Source organism: Neltuma alba, unplaced genomic scaffold (assembly GCF_004799145.2).
Source record: "Neltuma alba isolate B1F8T4 unplaced genomic scaffold, ASM479914v2 tig00010552_pilon, whole genome shotgun sequence".
In the NCBI taxonomy this organism is placed as follows: Eukaryota; Viridiplantae; Streptophyta; class Magnoliopsida; order Fabales; family Fabaceae; genus Neltuma; species Neltuma alba.
The window spans coordinates 28,025-43,067 of record NW_021635419.1 but is presented as its reverse complement, the minus strand read 5'-3'; the positions used below and the strand labels follow the sequence as shown (position 1 = coordinate 43,067).

The following is a 15,043-nucleotide window of genomic DNA, read 5'->3' as shown; positions in this document are numbered from 1 at the left end:
AAAAAAAAATCTACAATATCCACACGGACCAATCATAAAGTCACTAAAAGGTTTATAGGTCATATAGATAAATGGATAATATTGCCACGAATTTAAACTTCCAGAACAAATTTTTACTTAAAAAATTTTTCGGGTGCCCAAAGTTTCTGGGTGAAAACTTTCAAGCCAAATTTGCATAAGAACATGTTTTGTATATTAACTATTAATTTGAAAATTAAGTAAAATTAATATATATATATATATATGAAAAATCAATTTGATGTTTCAAAAGGTGCAAGATCTGCAATGTTTTTTCCCAGTTTCGGCCAGGAAGAAAGCAAAATAGCTCTATGTAAACTTCAGAGTTTAAATATAAGGGGAAAATTAACCACCTAAAATAAGGGTAAAAATTGCAGAAAACAAAGTGGCGTATATATGACTGATATTAATGAATAATTCATAAATTTCTTGGGTTCCCTAGCGTAAATCAGGTATCAACCATACCAAAAAAAAAAAAGGGTCTCAATTCTGAACAGAACCAAGCCTGATTACCGAGCCTTGAAATGATGATGATAATGCTAGGAAAATGTTATGAAGAATGCAGGTTGGAGAATCGGGAAGGGAAGCAAAAGCATCAAGACCTTACTAATTTTTTCTCCTGGCCTAAGCAGGACTGGATTATCTGGAACTCAAAGCGTGAAGTAGGGAATCAATCCACCTGAAAAATACCCCGGCAAAAGCTCTTTAATTTGTTTATGTTATTGGGCATATGGAAGGATAGATGCAGTAAAGTTATTCTCGGGAGCCTAACTCTGAGAAAGATTTACTCAAAGAACTATCAAGGCCTATCTCTTGAAAAACATCCTCAACCCATCCTACAGATATCACTCTTTGCTTTAAAATGGTGAAACTACTTGCGGCGGCTTACTCCAGGACAGCAAGGGAATATGGAAACTTGGTTTCATCAAAAAAATTAGGATACACTCCTCATACAGTTGCAGAGATTATAGGAATTCATGAAAGTTTTTGTTTTAGTTGGAACCATAATTACTGCAAAATATTGCCGTTTTCGCATGAGTTTTACAGCTCAACCTCTTAATGGCTGGCTAAGAAAATGCGCAATTGGATTGTCACATTTGACCTCATATTAAAAGAATTTAATCATTATGGTGATTTTTGACCTAATAAGCCCAACAAAAACAAATTCTTATCCTACTAGATGAAGTCGGCTACATAGATCGCACGACGCTATTAAATTCTATTTAAGGCTGATTTTTTGAATATATTGTTAATTGAAAGATCTCACTCAATAATTTTCATAAAGTGTTCTCTTTAGCGTTTGACACACTGAGGTCAACAAATGGATATTTAAGTTGTCATCATAGATATTTTCCCCGCAGATTACAAAACCATTCTCTTCAAATATTTGAATTCTAAGCTTCTAGTAGCAAGTTAGTTTCCATGTGTTTTATGCGGCCTTTTATTTTTTTTAAAAAAAAAACGATAGTAACATTTCCTTGTGATATCAGATAATGAACAAGCAAGGACAAATCAAGTATTAGAGGTTGTTCTATTCATAAATGTGAAATAAGTATTAATAGCAAGCTTATTTTTTAATTTCCGTTTGACCGAGCAAAGAGCACTTAAAACCGCGAGATGATAACATACCGCAAATACACTGAGAAAAGCTTCTTCCGGTGATCTTACAAAGAAGTAGAATTCCATTGCTTTGAAATACCTAGTATCAGGCGTATTTATCTAGAACAATACATTAGTCGACACGAGAAAAATCTTACCACACAAGAAAAATCTTACAACATCGTAGACATTGCATATTACTAGGATATATACAATGCTGGTTAAACACAAGAACTGTTTAAAACCAAGCATACACAATATCAAACCGACAAACGGTATATTCATGACACATGTCAACGTACTGTACAAACATATGTTTATATGTTGCTTGTTCAACTTGTTCTGGTCAAAGATATGCAGAGACTGACATGGACAAGGTTTCCCTTAGACATACGATCTGCTAATATGTCTTGGCAATGTCGGAAAACATCGTCCATTACAGCTTCACCAAAGTAGGTCACAAGCAAAGGTTCAGCCACAGCTCTCATGAATTGTGTAATTTGGTAGTCTTTACTGTCATTACGTTTCTCATCATAAGCATCCTCCCAACTTGTTTCAAATACCTCTAAGTGATTAGCAGTGAAGGACCCTTCTTTTGCAACCTCTAATTCCAATTCAGATGAGGACGGAGTATATAGAGGAATATTGAATGAATCCATTTGATCTTCCCTTATTATTCCCTTCATTTCACATCAAAACAAATTGCTCTATCATGAATCTGTATCATTTTCTTTCAGTATGTGCATTTCAAAGAATATTGTTAATCAAAAAGAAAATATGACATATATAATTAGAGTATAAATATATGTACCTCTAAGACCATGTGATTAAGTGCTTCAGCCACGATGTCCCAGATGAGGCAAGATTTATTCATCGATGGTTCATTATTGCTTCTTCTTCCCAAGAGGGTAAGTACCATATGACCCCCTTCAACTACTTCTTGAGCACGACACTTGAGAAACATTGAGAAGTCTCTCTGAAATTGATGGTAGTAAGCATTCCACACACTTAAAGGGCTTGTGCTTGTCATATAAATGTTGCCCTTATTATTCTCTACGCCCTCAGGAACCTACAATTAATAATCACATACAACCATCAGTGAATTGCAATTTAATTAATCTGCAAGTATAAACAACTAATTATTCAATATTATTTAAAAGAAAAGGTTAATTATATATACCTGAGACATCCATTGAAGACCATAGGAGGAATGAACAAAATGTAAAGAATTTGTAGGAAAAATCCTGCCATAGAAAGAACCAGGAACTCCAGCGATGTAACATGGACCAAACCCACCTGCCACTCCTCTTAGCTTCTGTTTGAAGCTTTCAATAGACTTGAAGATGTTGTTAAAGTCATTGCTTGGTAGATCATTCAAGAAGATCGTATATTCTGGAGATCTGTGGTTTAGGTCTCTGCAAAGCTTCTCCACAGTTTCAATCAGTTCGCAAGTGACAAAGAAAGTGTTTGGTCCAGAAGAACAACCCAATTCTGCAATTGCTAGGCTTCGAGGGAATGTTTCTCTGTAGAAGCACTGAATAGCTTCATCTCTTATGGGCTTTGTCAAAGAAACCGCCTTTCTCTATCCACATTGATTGTGTATGTTATTTCATTAGTTAATATACATGATATTATAGAACTTTCATATACCCTAATGGAAGCATGCATGTAATTGGGATGTCAGAAAGGACTGGACAAAATTAGATATATACCTGTAATAAAGAATTGTTTGCATAGCTTGTTTCTCCAATGCCTCCATTCATGTGCAACACTTGAGCAACATCCATTCGCAGATGAATAATTCTACAATTATGTTTCTCAATAATAAGGATCAATAACCCACATGCATGTTATTAAGAAAAAAATATGAGTCCCAATTTTCGCCTTTGGCCTATAATCATGTCAATAGTTATTTCTTCTTAAAAACTGAACTTTTTAGTAAATTACTGAATACCATTCACTAATTAAGCAAGTACAAAGCAAAACAACGAGAGCAAGTTTACTTTACCAAAACCCACCTCTAGACTAATAGGTGGGGATTGATCAAAGATACAAAAATTACCTTCCATGTGAGAGAATGGGAGGCCTTAACTAAATAGTCAGCAAAAGTAAGGTCATCACTCAGACTGTGTCTTAACAAAGCCTGCCAATCCCTATGAATAAACAATCTAGACTCGTCCAAAATATACCTAAAAGGATATTTACTGACACAACCTCTAGTAACCAGATTAATGGCTTCTATAGAATCAGAATACACAACTATGTTTTCAAGACCTTTTGATCAACACAGATGAAGACCATTCATGATCACTCATAGTTTCACAATAGCAGGAGGAACTGTCGAACTGATGTGAGGCTCGAGCTCAAACCACTAATTCACCTTCCCTCACTATCACGACTCCCCCATATCCACTGCGGCCATCCAGTAGAACCGAACCATCAACTTCTAGCGTGCTGAACCCTATGCGAGAGTTACTCGTGCATTCCACATTTGGGAACTAGTTGGCAGTTACAATTTTCCATCAAATATCAACAAGAAGGAAAGAAACTATTCTGAGCATTGGAATCTTCACTAATTTTTCATAACCGAGACAACTATGGGCTCCTTGAGCTTGTTGAGGTAACTGGGATAGAAGACGTATAACATAAAAGCTCCTGCTACGTTGTGTTTGGGTTTTCAGAAAGTTGGTCTATGCCTGCAAGTTGACTTGATAATATATAATTGTAATTTGTGTTATTCCATGGTGTCTTGTATTATGGTTCATGGTTTTGGGAAGGAACTGGGTGACGTCACTACTGCAGGAAGGGATGTCAATTAAGGAGGGTTTTCATTTTGGACATATATTGGAGGGTCATATGTACTAGCAACTTTGTTTTAAATTTACTTAGATAAAACAAATAACTAACTGTCAGTTAAACCAAAATAGTAGCATAGAAAGTACACTTTCAGCATAACCTACGTATAAACATTATACCAAAATATATTGGCACCTTCATACTAGAAACAATATCCAATTAAGTGCCAACGAATGATTGGAGACAGTATTTAGAAAGTTTGATATGAATATATCAAATGAACATCTTAAGTTACATTTTCCTCCAATTCCTGTGAGACACTGAAATCTAACGTTTAAAATTGACAAATTCATTCACCATGGTTACGATAGAAGAAAGTGAGTATTAAGAAAAAGTCAAGACAAATATTTTGAATATTGATAGGAAATCTGGATATGATGTTAGAAAAAGCAAATGCTCCCCAGAACACTACAAAATTTAAGAAGCATCACTCAACCATAAAAGTTGGTACCAAAATTGCGGCAACAATTTTGGTTGAGGCACTCTACAAGAGAACAAGATATTGAAAACCGGAATGGCCTCTAGACCAATTGAGACAGTGGATTAAAGGTTAATGGGTTAGATTGGAGTCAACCCAAGAATCAAGTACTTGTGAGGAATAAAAAAATTACAAATTAATTTAAATGCTTATCATGCCATCCAAAAGACTAAATATCAATTTAATACTTTGAATCTCTAACAAAATAATCATATTTACATTTTCTTTCCAATTTTCCATACGATTCCCTTGACAAATTGACGTCATAGTATCATATTATTAAAATCACTAAATATTCATTCTAGCAAAATATTAAACTAGATTTATGGTAACAAAATATTTCTGTCAACAATCATTTAGTCACTGAACTAATATTTTTTTAGCATTAAAACAACTTTAAAAACACACAACTGGGTTAACCCACCAGACCAATTGAGTTAGCTAGGTTTCTCACGGGTTATATTGAGTCACCCCGAGTCGGCCTACTGCCAGTTTGTGTTGCCGGCCGGTCCAATCGGTTTTAAATTCTATGCGAGAAAACAAGTTTTTTCTCAGAAAAATTTGAGACAACTTAGGGAACCCGAGACGAATTAATTTTTCCTCAGATTTTGTCACAAATAAAATAAGAGAAGGAACCCATAGAAAAAAGTTTGTTCTCTCGGAACCCCCCGCGGTAAATATTCTCTTAGAAAATTCTGCGAGAAACTTTATCACTTAACATTTTGAGCAATGCAAGTTGCTTAGAAATGCTAATTAATCTTCGGCCCTTTTCCACTATCAACAAGTCAGGACATGAAGCAATGTAATAATTCTAACAGACAGTAATGTAAAAAATGGGGAAAAGGTAAAGAACTTAACAGACACATATCAGAATAAGTAGACCCAACAAGAAATGAAATCTATAACTAGGGACCACCTAAACGAACATGGAGAATTATGAGTTTGATATAACGCATTAGTAAGCATGTTATTTCCAACAGCTGAAAAATGTTATTGTATTCAATTATAGGCAAGAAGCTATGAAATATAGCCGTGCAGATGGAAAATAAAGATTACTTCTTATATCAAACAGAATCAATCTATATAGAAAAATTGGTACTGGGTAGCTTCACCGAGGGCTTGAAAACTCGAGAGTTGAGAGAGGGAGGGAGAGGGATCAAGGGAGAGACTCACGCACCGCACCGGGAAAGAGCAACAATGTGGACGAAGGACGGGTTTACAGAATAAGCAATCAGAGGGTATGGAAGAATGGAAGCTTACCTATCTTCTCCAGATGACGATGCGGCTCTGGGCGGCGGTGATGAAGACTTAGAAGAGCACAATGGGCGACGTTAATGAGAACTTAGAAGAGCGGTGGGCGGCGGGTGAATTAAAAAGGCTCTCTGTCACACGATTAATCACCAGCGATTCACTATTTTTTGGGATATGATTGTGATATTAGTGAAACATTTTTGTAATTTTTTTGGCCAGGATTAAATAATAATAATAATTAATGGGGTGGTGTGTTTGGTTCCCAAAACTGAGGGGAGGAATTTTAAAATAAGGAAATGGAGCAGGACAGATTTTAATGTTGTTTTATTCGATTTGAAAGAGTCAAAGAGAATAAATTTTATACGCACAACTTTATCATTATTATTTTATTAATTATTGGGTTAATTAATCTGCAAGTCCTTATAGTTTCAACTAATTTTGAATTAGGTCCTTATAGTTTTTTTTCTTTTTATCAGGTCCTTATACTTTCATCTATTTTTAATTAGGTCCTCGCATTTATTTTTCTTTTTATTAAGTCCTTATAATTTCACTAAAATTTTAATCAAGTCCATCTATTTTTAATTTTTATTTATTAATTAAATATAAACTTAATTAAATAAATTAATACTGAAGTATAAAATATTAATAATTATATAATAAAAGATAAATAATATAATTAATTAATTCAGGAAATTTTTTTTAAAACAATTATTTTTTTGCTAAAAAAATAAAATTATTATAATAATTCATTATTTTTAGAATATTATTGTTTATAAACTAATATTACATAATATATACTATTTTATGTTTATAGAATAGTACTACTAGAATTTATAAAATAAAGAATAAAAAATTCAGGGACTTACTTAAAAATAAGGTGATCTTAGAAGGACTTGATAAAAAGAAAAATAAATGCAAGGACCTAATTAAAAACAGATGAAAGTATAAGGACTTAATAAAAAGAAAAAAAATTATAGGGACCTGATTCAAAATTGGTTGAAACTATAAGGACTTGCAAATTAATTATCCCATAATTATTCATGATCTCTACATCACTTATATACGGTAAAATATTTTCGTATAGAGATTTTAAATGATGATTTTATTAATATTAACATGCTACTATCTCCGATTTTAATTATAAGATCTTGTGTATAATCTACAAATGAGATCTTATAATTAGTACCCGAGATAGTATCTTATTGATTTTAATATATATGTCTGTGTGAAAAGAAAGTAAAGGAAGGTACTGTGGGAATATTGAAAAAGGCCAGAGAGGGGAATTCAGGTGAGTTTTGCAATAAGAGATTCGTAAACTGCAACTGACTGTCCATTAATCAAATTAATGCGTATTTGGTGTTTTAAACAATGTCATGCCACTGCTCAGCCAGCAGGCAACTAACCTCCTCACGTGAGCCCCCCATTTCCCTTTTCCTTGTTAAGTGCTTGCTTGAAATGACAATGGATCAAATAAAATTTTGTAAGTAAAATCAAAGATTAAATGTGTTAAATAAAAATAAAAAATTTAACCTCCTTACATTTTTAGTAACTGAACCCATCTCACAAACATATTAATTAATTTTGGATTATATTGCATAATTACTTCTTTGAAACTTGGATTATTTTGAGCGTCAGCTTGATAGTATTTCTTATGGTCTTAATCTTATAATTATTGGCTCTTAATACTACAAAAATTCTTTATCAAATTTAGTAAAACATTAATGAGTCATTTTTTAAATATGCCATTAATCATCTCTTTTACGCTTGGCTTAATTGATGGTTTTTTTCATCATATCAACTCCCCAAATGAACTGCTATCAATCGAAAAATAAATTTGGAAAGTCGCAAGATCTTATAACATCATAGACATTACTAGGGCACAGCACTATATGTTGATTAAACACAATGTCAATATTTATTGGAGAAAATTTTGTATTTTTTCCCACACCACAAGGACTTCCTAAGATGTCACACATCTTAATACTATTATCATCTAAGTATGTTTAACTGTAAGGTTTTAATGATATCTGGTGTGTTATAGAAACACACACACACACACACATGTTGCTTCTTCTTCAACTTGTTCTAGTCAAAGATATGCAGAGACTCACATGGACAAGGTCTCCCTTAGACATAAGATCTGCTAATATATCTTGGCAGTTTTGAAAAACATCGTCCATTATGGATTCTCCAAAGTGGTTCATAAGCAAAGGTTCAGCCACAGCTCTCATGAATTGTGTAATTTGGTACTCTTTACTGTCATTACGTTTCTCATCACAAGCAGCCTCCCAACTTGTTTCAAATGCCTCCAAGTGATTAATAGCGAAGGACCCTTCTTTCTTAACCTCTGATTCCAATTCAGATGCGGACGGAGTATAGAAAGGAACGTTGAATGAATCCATTTGATCTTCCTTTATTATTCCCTTCATTGCATCACATCAAAACAAATTGCACTATCATTAATCTCCATCGTTTTCTTTTAGAATTGGCTTTTCAAAGAAAATTGTTGCATTCTCCTGTTCTAAATGAAAGGTTTAGAGGGATTTGTTTTGTTCTATATTTACTCTATCTTTCAAATTTATAATCCCCTCTTCCTATTAATTCCACACATTAAGATGTTTTTCCCATTAGGGGAGTAGTTTAAATGCGCAAATTATTAAAAGTAATACTTTGGAAAAACTAACACATTTCTTTATAAATATTGAGTTAACTAACTTTTTTAATCTATATAAATCACTCACTCCAATCTTATGTATAAATAACATTCTCCTATATATGGCTGGTAATTTATCTAAGTAACATTTTGTATTCGTTTATTTAATGTAATTTTTTTTTCATTTTTTTGCTAAACATATCTATCCTTCTATTAAAGGCAATCCTATTAGAAGCATTATTGGGCACTAAATATTACTGCCTCTCTCGGCAGAAATTCAAACCTTGATTCGTCATGTTATGAGAGATTAGCTTCTTCTACTAAACTCAATCCTTATTAGTTTCACTTTTTTCTACTCATTCTCTCTTATCTCTTTTCACACTCATTCTTTTTCACTCATTATCATCATACATAAGCACTACTATTTTTAAAAAAAAAAAGTCCATTTTTGTCCCCTATTTTCATATGAATTTGAAAACATATATGTGTGTGTGTCACACGTTTACTTACATAATTTGGTTAGTTGTTACTTATATCTAAGACTTGAGGGAGTAGTTATCTAACTCCCACATTTAGTAAAGAACAGAATAATTAACAAGACGACATGCTAGAGTATGTATATGGGTACCTCCAAGACCATTTGATTAAGTGCTTCAGCTACAATGTCCCAAATGTGGCAAGATTTTTCCATTGATGGATCACCACTGCTTCTTCCCAAGAGTGTAAGTACCATATGACCCCCTTCAACTACTTCTTGAGCACGATACTTAAGAAACATTGAGAAATCTCTTTGAAATTGATGGTAGTAAGAATTGCACACATTTAAAGGGCTTGTTCTTGTCATACAAACGTTGCCCTTATTATTCTCTACACCCTCAGGTACCTACAATTATTGAATTAATGTAATCACCCCGCTCACCAATTAATTTAATAATATCGACAATTATTATCCACTAAATACAAGCTCAAAGGAATAAAATGTATATACCTGAGACATCCAATGAAGACTATAGGAGGAATGAACAAAGTGCAAAGATTTAGTAGGAAAAATCCTGCCATAGAAAGAACCAGGAACTCCAGCGATGTAACATGGACCAGTCTGCTTCCCACCTACCATTTCCTTACTTAGCTTTTGTTTAAAGCTTTCAAGAGACTTGAAGACTGTGTTGAAGTCATTGCTTGGTAGGTCATTTAAGAAGGTAATGTATTCTGGGGATTCATGGTTTAGGTCTCTGCAAAGCTTCTCCACAGTTTCAATCAATTCATAAATCACAGAGAAAGTGTTTGGCCCAGATGTGCAACCCAAGTCTGCAACTGCTAAGCTTCGAGGGATTGTTTCTTTATATAAGCAAGTTATAACTTCGTCTCTTATGGGCTTTGTTGAAGAAATCACCTTTTGCTATCCACACACACACACACCCCATCTTTTAGTAAGTATACATAGTATTATATTTTAGGGTTGGTATCCAATTTTGTCCTAAAAGTCTTCATATAGGGACCGTGGATATTCAAAAGGCTTTTTTCTTGAATCACTATCACCCCAGAAGTTTTAAAAGGAAGCAATTCCATCTCTGGCCACTAACAATGGTAGCATTCAATGTTAGTTTTCTAATGGTTAGGGCGACTAATTTGTCATCTTTTAGTTAACTCTTCCAGAATGATTTTGATCCTAAGAAAACTTTCAGATACCCACAATTTCTATGTGAAAACTTTCGGAACTGAATTGGACCTTAATCATCCTATTTGTTATAATGGAATCAATGCATGCAAATTAGAGTTTTAGAAAGGATTGAATGAAGTTAGATATGTAGATACCTGATATAAAGAATTGTTTGAATAGCTTGCTTCTGTAGTGCCACCTTTCATATGCAACACTTGAGCCACCTTCATTCTCATCTTTACACTTCTACAGTTTATGTTTCTCAATAATAAGGATCAATAGACATACATGTTATATAAAAACAAGTAGAAGAAACAAATTTGCCTTCATCCTATATATAATCATGTTAAATATAGACATATAATTCCTCCTAAAAGTTGGAATTAGTTACCCCATTCCCTATATTTGTAACAGAATCCAGTTATTAATAACTTCTTATCTCCTCGTTAATAATGTTCTTAGTAATTCGTTAATTAATAATGATCTCATTATTAACGAATTCTTATCTCTTTCTTAATGAAATTCTTATCGATTCAATAAGAACATTATTCTCATTTCTTCATCAACTAATAAGAACGAAGTAAATGACCAAATCTCATTTGGTCAATTTGCTGCAGGCGATGGGGTTTTCCAGTTATGCGTCTTTTATTAAGTCTAATTTGGTCAATTTAAAAATAAAGACAATATAATAATGACTTTCCTACTTGATTACAAAAAGTGTGCATTTCATTTCATGAGTCTCGTAATCCCAATACTGCTACTTAATGTAATCAGCATTACAAAATGTAATTCTTTTTACATTACATAGATTCGACCACGTACCTGAACTAGCAGAATTACATGTAATCAACCCGAAGGGACATAATGATGCCATAAATATAAAAGGTTTTATTGTTTTTGCATTCTTTTCATTAACGAGATTGAGAAGATGCGGGAGAACCCGTTTGCTAGCTGGTTGTCATCCCTTCGGTTGTCCTATTTTGGCTAATTATCAAAATTAGCCAAACATTAAATTCTTTTTCAAAAACACCTAAAGAAAACTACTTTTATACATTATGTCAAGTTTTTCAATCACATATGGCCATATATTTTTTTTCATGTAAGTTTATAATTAAATGATACCAAATGCTAATATTCTAAAAATAGAATACATGATAATGTGTAATTGGAGAATTTAATATAATAAATACCTAAATATTGTCCTTTCTTTTCCATCTTAGCCCATTAATTGTATCTTTTTCCTCTCTTCTCAACCCCTTCACTATATTTTAAAGGCTAAGGTATACTTTTAGTCCTTTAAGTTTGCACAAGATTTTATTTTGGTCATTTAACTTTAAAAAATAAACTTTTAGTCCTCTAACCGTAAAATTGTTAACAAAAAATGATGATATTGAACTCTTAAATACTGATAAAACATTACTAAATACTAACATATTAAGTTTAACATTCAAAACAATCATGATTATTAGAAAAAAAATATCATTTAAGACTAACAATTTTGGAGTTAAATAATCAAAAATATACTTTTTAAAGTTAAGGGATCAAAGTGAAACCTTAAATAAAGTTAAATGACCAAATATATACTTTAGTCTATTTCAAATTTAGTCCACCGACAATGTTCAAAATTTCATACTTATAAAATTTATTTCATACTATATATTTAAAACTTTAAAGATGTCAATTTAATTATAAGAAATGAATTTAAAACTAAATGAAAAAATTTATTGAATCATGGATATTTTTTAACAATTATATCTTTACAATAACAATGTAGAAAATAATTTTATTTTTAACATGCCAAACATCGCTTGCGACTGAGCAATTGCCGCCAATGCTATTGTCTAACCACCAGCTGCCATCTATAGGTGCTTATTGGAACTCTAATAAAGTACTTCTTCGGTATTAATTATTAAGACCTAATTAACTAATTTGAATAGATTAAAAATATTAGTTAAATTTGTTAATATTTTTTTTTCTAAAATACTTTAAGCATCATCTTTAATTCCTTCCGTCCTTCTTCTACTTGATTATTATTGGGAGAATATCAATATGGTTAATTTAAGAAAGATTAATAAATATGTGAAATAAGTCTTATATATAGAACTAACATCAACTTTCCAATTAACTACTATATTAAGGACTGGAAAAGTGACATTTTAAAGGTAATTTATGTAACAAATTTGCAATAAAATAAATTATTATTTATATTTGAGCATAACTGGGAATAACAAATTCTAAAGCATTATTATTTTAGGATGTATTATCTCACATAAATTAAAAATTAAACATCATGTTCTAGGTTAAAATTGAACAATAATATATATTTCACTAGTTGCATAAAAATATATATTATATCTGATCTTTAATATAAGATTTAGTTTGTAATTCAATTTATATATTCAGAATCGGACGGACGAGGTAGTGTGTGTGTCTCTCTGCTGTTTCATATTTATTATCCATTTTTTCATTCCTCATTTTTATTGCGGACCGCATGCTCTCCTTTACCTTTTTTTACCATATCAAAATTCTTTTAAAAAATTACCATATAAAATTTAGAGGGGGAAAAAACTGGATGGATATATAATATACTCCATTTAGTTCTTATTATAAGTTTCAAATAATTAATTTACGGATAACAAATAATTAATTAAAATTAGTTAAAAGTAATAAGTATGTTAGAAATATATTTTTATTTTTGAATATACTTTTATAGTAAATAAGAAGAAGAAAATATATATATATATATATGAGAAAATATGATAAGAGAGATTATGGTAAAGGAGAGATAATAAATGAATAAAGATAAAATTAAAAAAAATACATTAAATGTTAAAACAAACTTAAACTGAAACTCATAAAATAGATCAAATCTTTTTTCAAATTTAAAACTTATAAATAGAACAGGAGCAAGTACAAAGTAAAACACATACCCATGACCTCTTAAGCTGAGAGAAGCTGATATATTTTTTAATAAAATAATCAATTGTATTAAAGTAAGAAAATAAATACATAAAGACAAACACCCCTTTAGACAATCAATCATTAGACACCAAATTGTAAGGAAATACATATAAATAATCCGGATTGGATTATTTATCAAGTACTGTATGTGATTGTCATGATGCGATTAACAACCAGTACTTTGTCTACTACTGATAATGAGGATATTTTAATTAACACCCAAATTAATTAAGAGGAGCCCGTGTATAAATAGATAGAAGAATGAAAGAAGAGATGGATGCGAAAAGCGGTATATATGAAACTTACATAGACTGGTGAGATTAAAGGATGGCAAGAGGCAGCAGCGGAGCAGTCATCGGAAGTTGATTTTGGAACTGATGATGAGGGGTCGGTCGCTGAGAGATTTGGAGAGACAGAGAGAGAGAAGGCCCAAAAGCACAATTACAGTGGGAGGCTTGTTGATTGCGTGTATATATATATATATATATGTGTGTGTGTGTGAATACACAGAATTAGTTTGGAGATCCTAAAATCATCAGATTCGAACTGATCAAATTTGATCTGAATGACTCAAATTTAATATTTTTAATTAATTATTTTTAAATAAAAATATATTTAAAAAAAAGATAGTTTAAAAAATTATTGTTATTTTAGATTCTCTACTCATTAAAATAGTTATCTTAAACAAATTTTGAAAAAAAAAAATCAAATATCGACCGTTCAAATCAGATTTAGACAGATCTGATGAAATTTTTCTCAAACTAGTTCAATATATATGCTTGCATCATATGCTCATATTTTATTGTAATTTTACAAACTCACCGCTTTTTGCCACAATTTTCTAATCATTGATAATAGCATAATAAATACTCCTTTCATTGATTGGTCCAACCGTTGCACACTAAAAGCAGATATCTTGAAATTTGAACTCGTATTATGAGAGAATGAGGCTGTGTTTGGATTGCCATTGGGGGGAAAAAAACAAACGTTTTTCATTATAAAAAAAAAAAAAAAAAAAGCCACGACAGCTGGATTGATGTAACTCCTGCTGCAAGAGCTCACCTTCTTGACATTTTTTCCCTGAATTAAACTTGTTACACGCATGTATAATTTTATAGGTATTAAGTAGGTGTAAACTGTAAAGTCTTGGGTTCCGGTCAAAAAAAAAACTGTAAAGTTTTGTGGGGTTACTAAAGGTTCAAATAAAAATAATAAGATTTTTAAAAAAATTTAATTGGAGAAAACATGTTATTATCTTATAAATAGAGCTAATTAAATTTACTATAATTATTCGAATTGATTTGACACATGATGATGATCATGTAATTATTTTTCATTCAAATTGATCATTACAGGAAGATAAGGTGGAGGCATAGAGGTCGTACTGACCTTTCCCAACAAATCTTCAACAATAGCATCGTTAATATAAATTACTTATAATACATTTTCGTATGTTAGAAATTTGTTAAATTGACTCCGGTCAAAAAAAAAAAATTGTTAAATTGACAAAACTTTTTAGTTTTATAAAAAATTTCTTTCTTTATATTTACAAATCATTCTCATATCT

General features: G+C 31.6%; 2 protein-coding genes across 5 annotated transcripts; both read right to left on the bottom strand.

The window, feature by feature from the left end:
• Positions 1–1,919: 1,919 nt before the first annotated feature.
• LOC114756949 (salicylate carboxymethyltransferase-like) lies at positions 1,920–3,404 on the bottom strand. The gene is made up of 4 exons (XM_028945928.1): positions 3,330–3,404; positions 2,798–3,199; positions 2,429–2,686; positions 1,920–2,297 (listed from the first exon to the last, which is right to left on the bottom strand). Exons 1-4 carry the CDS (start codon positions 3,402–3,404, stop codon positions 1,950–1,952), a joined length of 1,083 nt encoding a protein of 360 aa, XP_028801761.1. The 3' UTR covers positions 1,920–1,949.
• Positions 3,405–8,216: 4,812 nt separating this feature from the next.
• Positions 8,217–13,877, bottom strand: LOC114756948 (salicylate carboxymethyltransferase-like). 4 transcript variants are annotated; one of them, XM_028945924.1, is made up of 5 exons: positions 13,783–13,877; positions 10,671–10,761; positions 9,844–10,254; positions 9,484–9,738; positions 8,217–8,625 (listed from the first exon to the last, which is right to left on the bottom strand). In XM_028945924.1, the coding sequence occupies exons 2-5, from the start codon at positions 10,749–10,751 to the stop codon at positions 8,278–8,280; spliced, it is 1,095 nt and encodes a 364-aa protein (XP_028801757.1). In that variant the 5' UTR covers positions 10,752–10,761; positions 13,783–13,877; the 3' UTR covers positions 8,217–8,277. The 4 variants fall into 4 exon arrangements, with proteins under 4 accessions (XP_028801757.1, XP_028801759.1, XP_028801760.1 ...); XM_028945926.1 differs by having other exon boundaries at positions 10,671–10,758; XM_028945927.1 differs by having other exon boundaries at positions 10,671–10,751.
• Between the last annotated feature and the right edge of the window lie 1,166 nt (positions 13,878–15,043).

Excerpts from the sequence above, each read along its gene's own strand:
- LOC114756948 (XM_028945924.1), bottom strand. The coding sequence starts at position 10,751 with ATGAGAATGAAGGTGGCTCAAGTGTTGCATATGAAAGGTGGCACTACA. Across the intron at positions 9,739-9,843 it reads GTCTTCATTGGATGTCTCAG|GTACCTGAGGGTGTAGAGAA; the intron begins GTATATACATTT and ends CAATAATTGTAG. Across the intron at positions 8,626-9,483 it reads TTAATCAAATGGTCTTGGAG|GGAATAATAAAGGAAGATCA; the intron begins GTACCCATATAC and ends GATGCAATGAAG.
- LOC114756949 (XM_028945928.1), bottom strand. The coding sequence starts at position 3,404 with ATGGATGTTGCTCAAGTGTTGCACATGAATGGAGGCATTGGAGAAACA. Across the intron at positions 3,200-3,329 it reads CAAACAATTCTTTATTACAG|AGAAAGGCGGTTTCTTTGAC; the intron begins GTATATATCTAA and ends CAATGTGGATAG. Across the intron at positions 2,298-2,428 it reads TTAATCACATGGTCTTAGAG|GGAATAATAAGGGAAGATCA; the intron begins GTACATATATTT and ends TGTGAAATGAAG.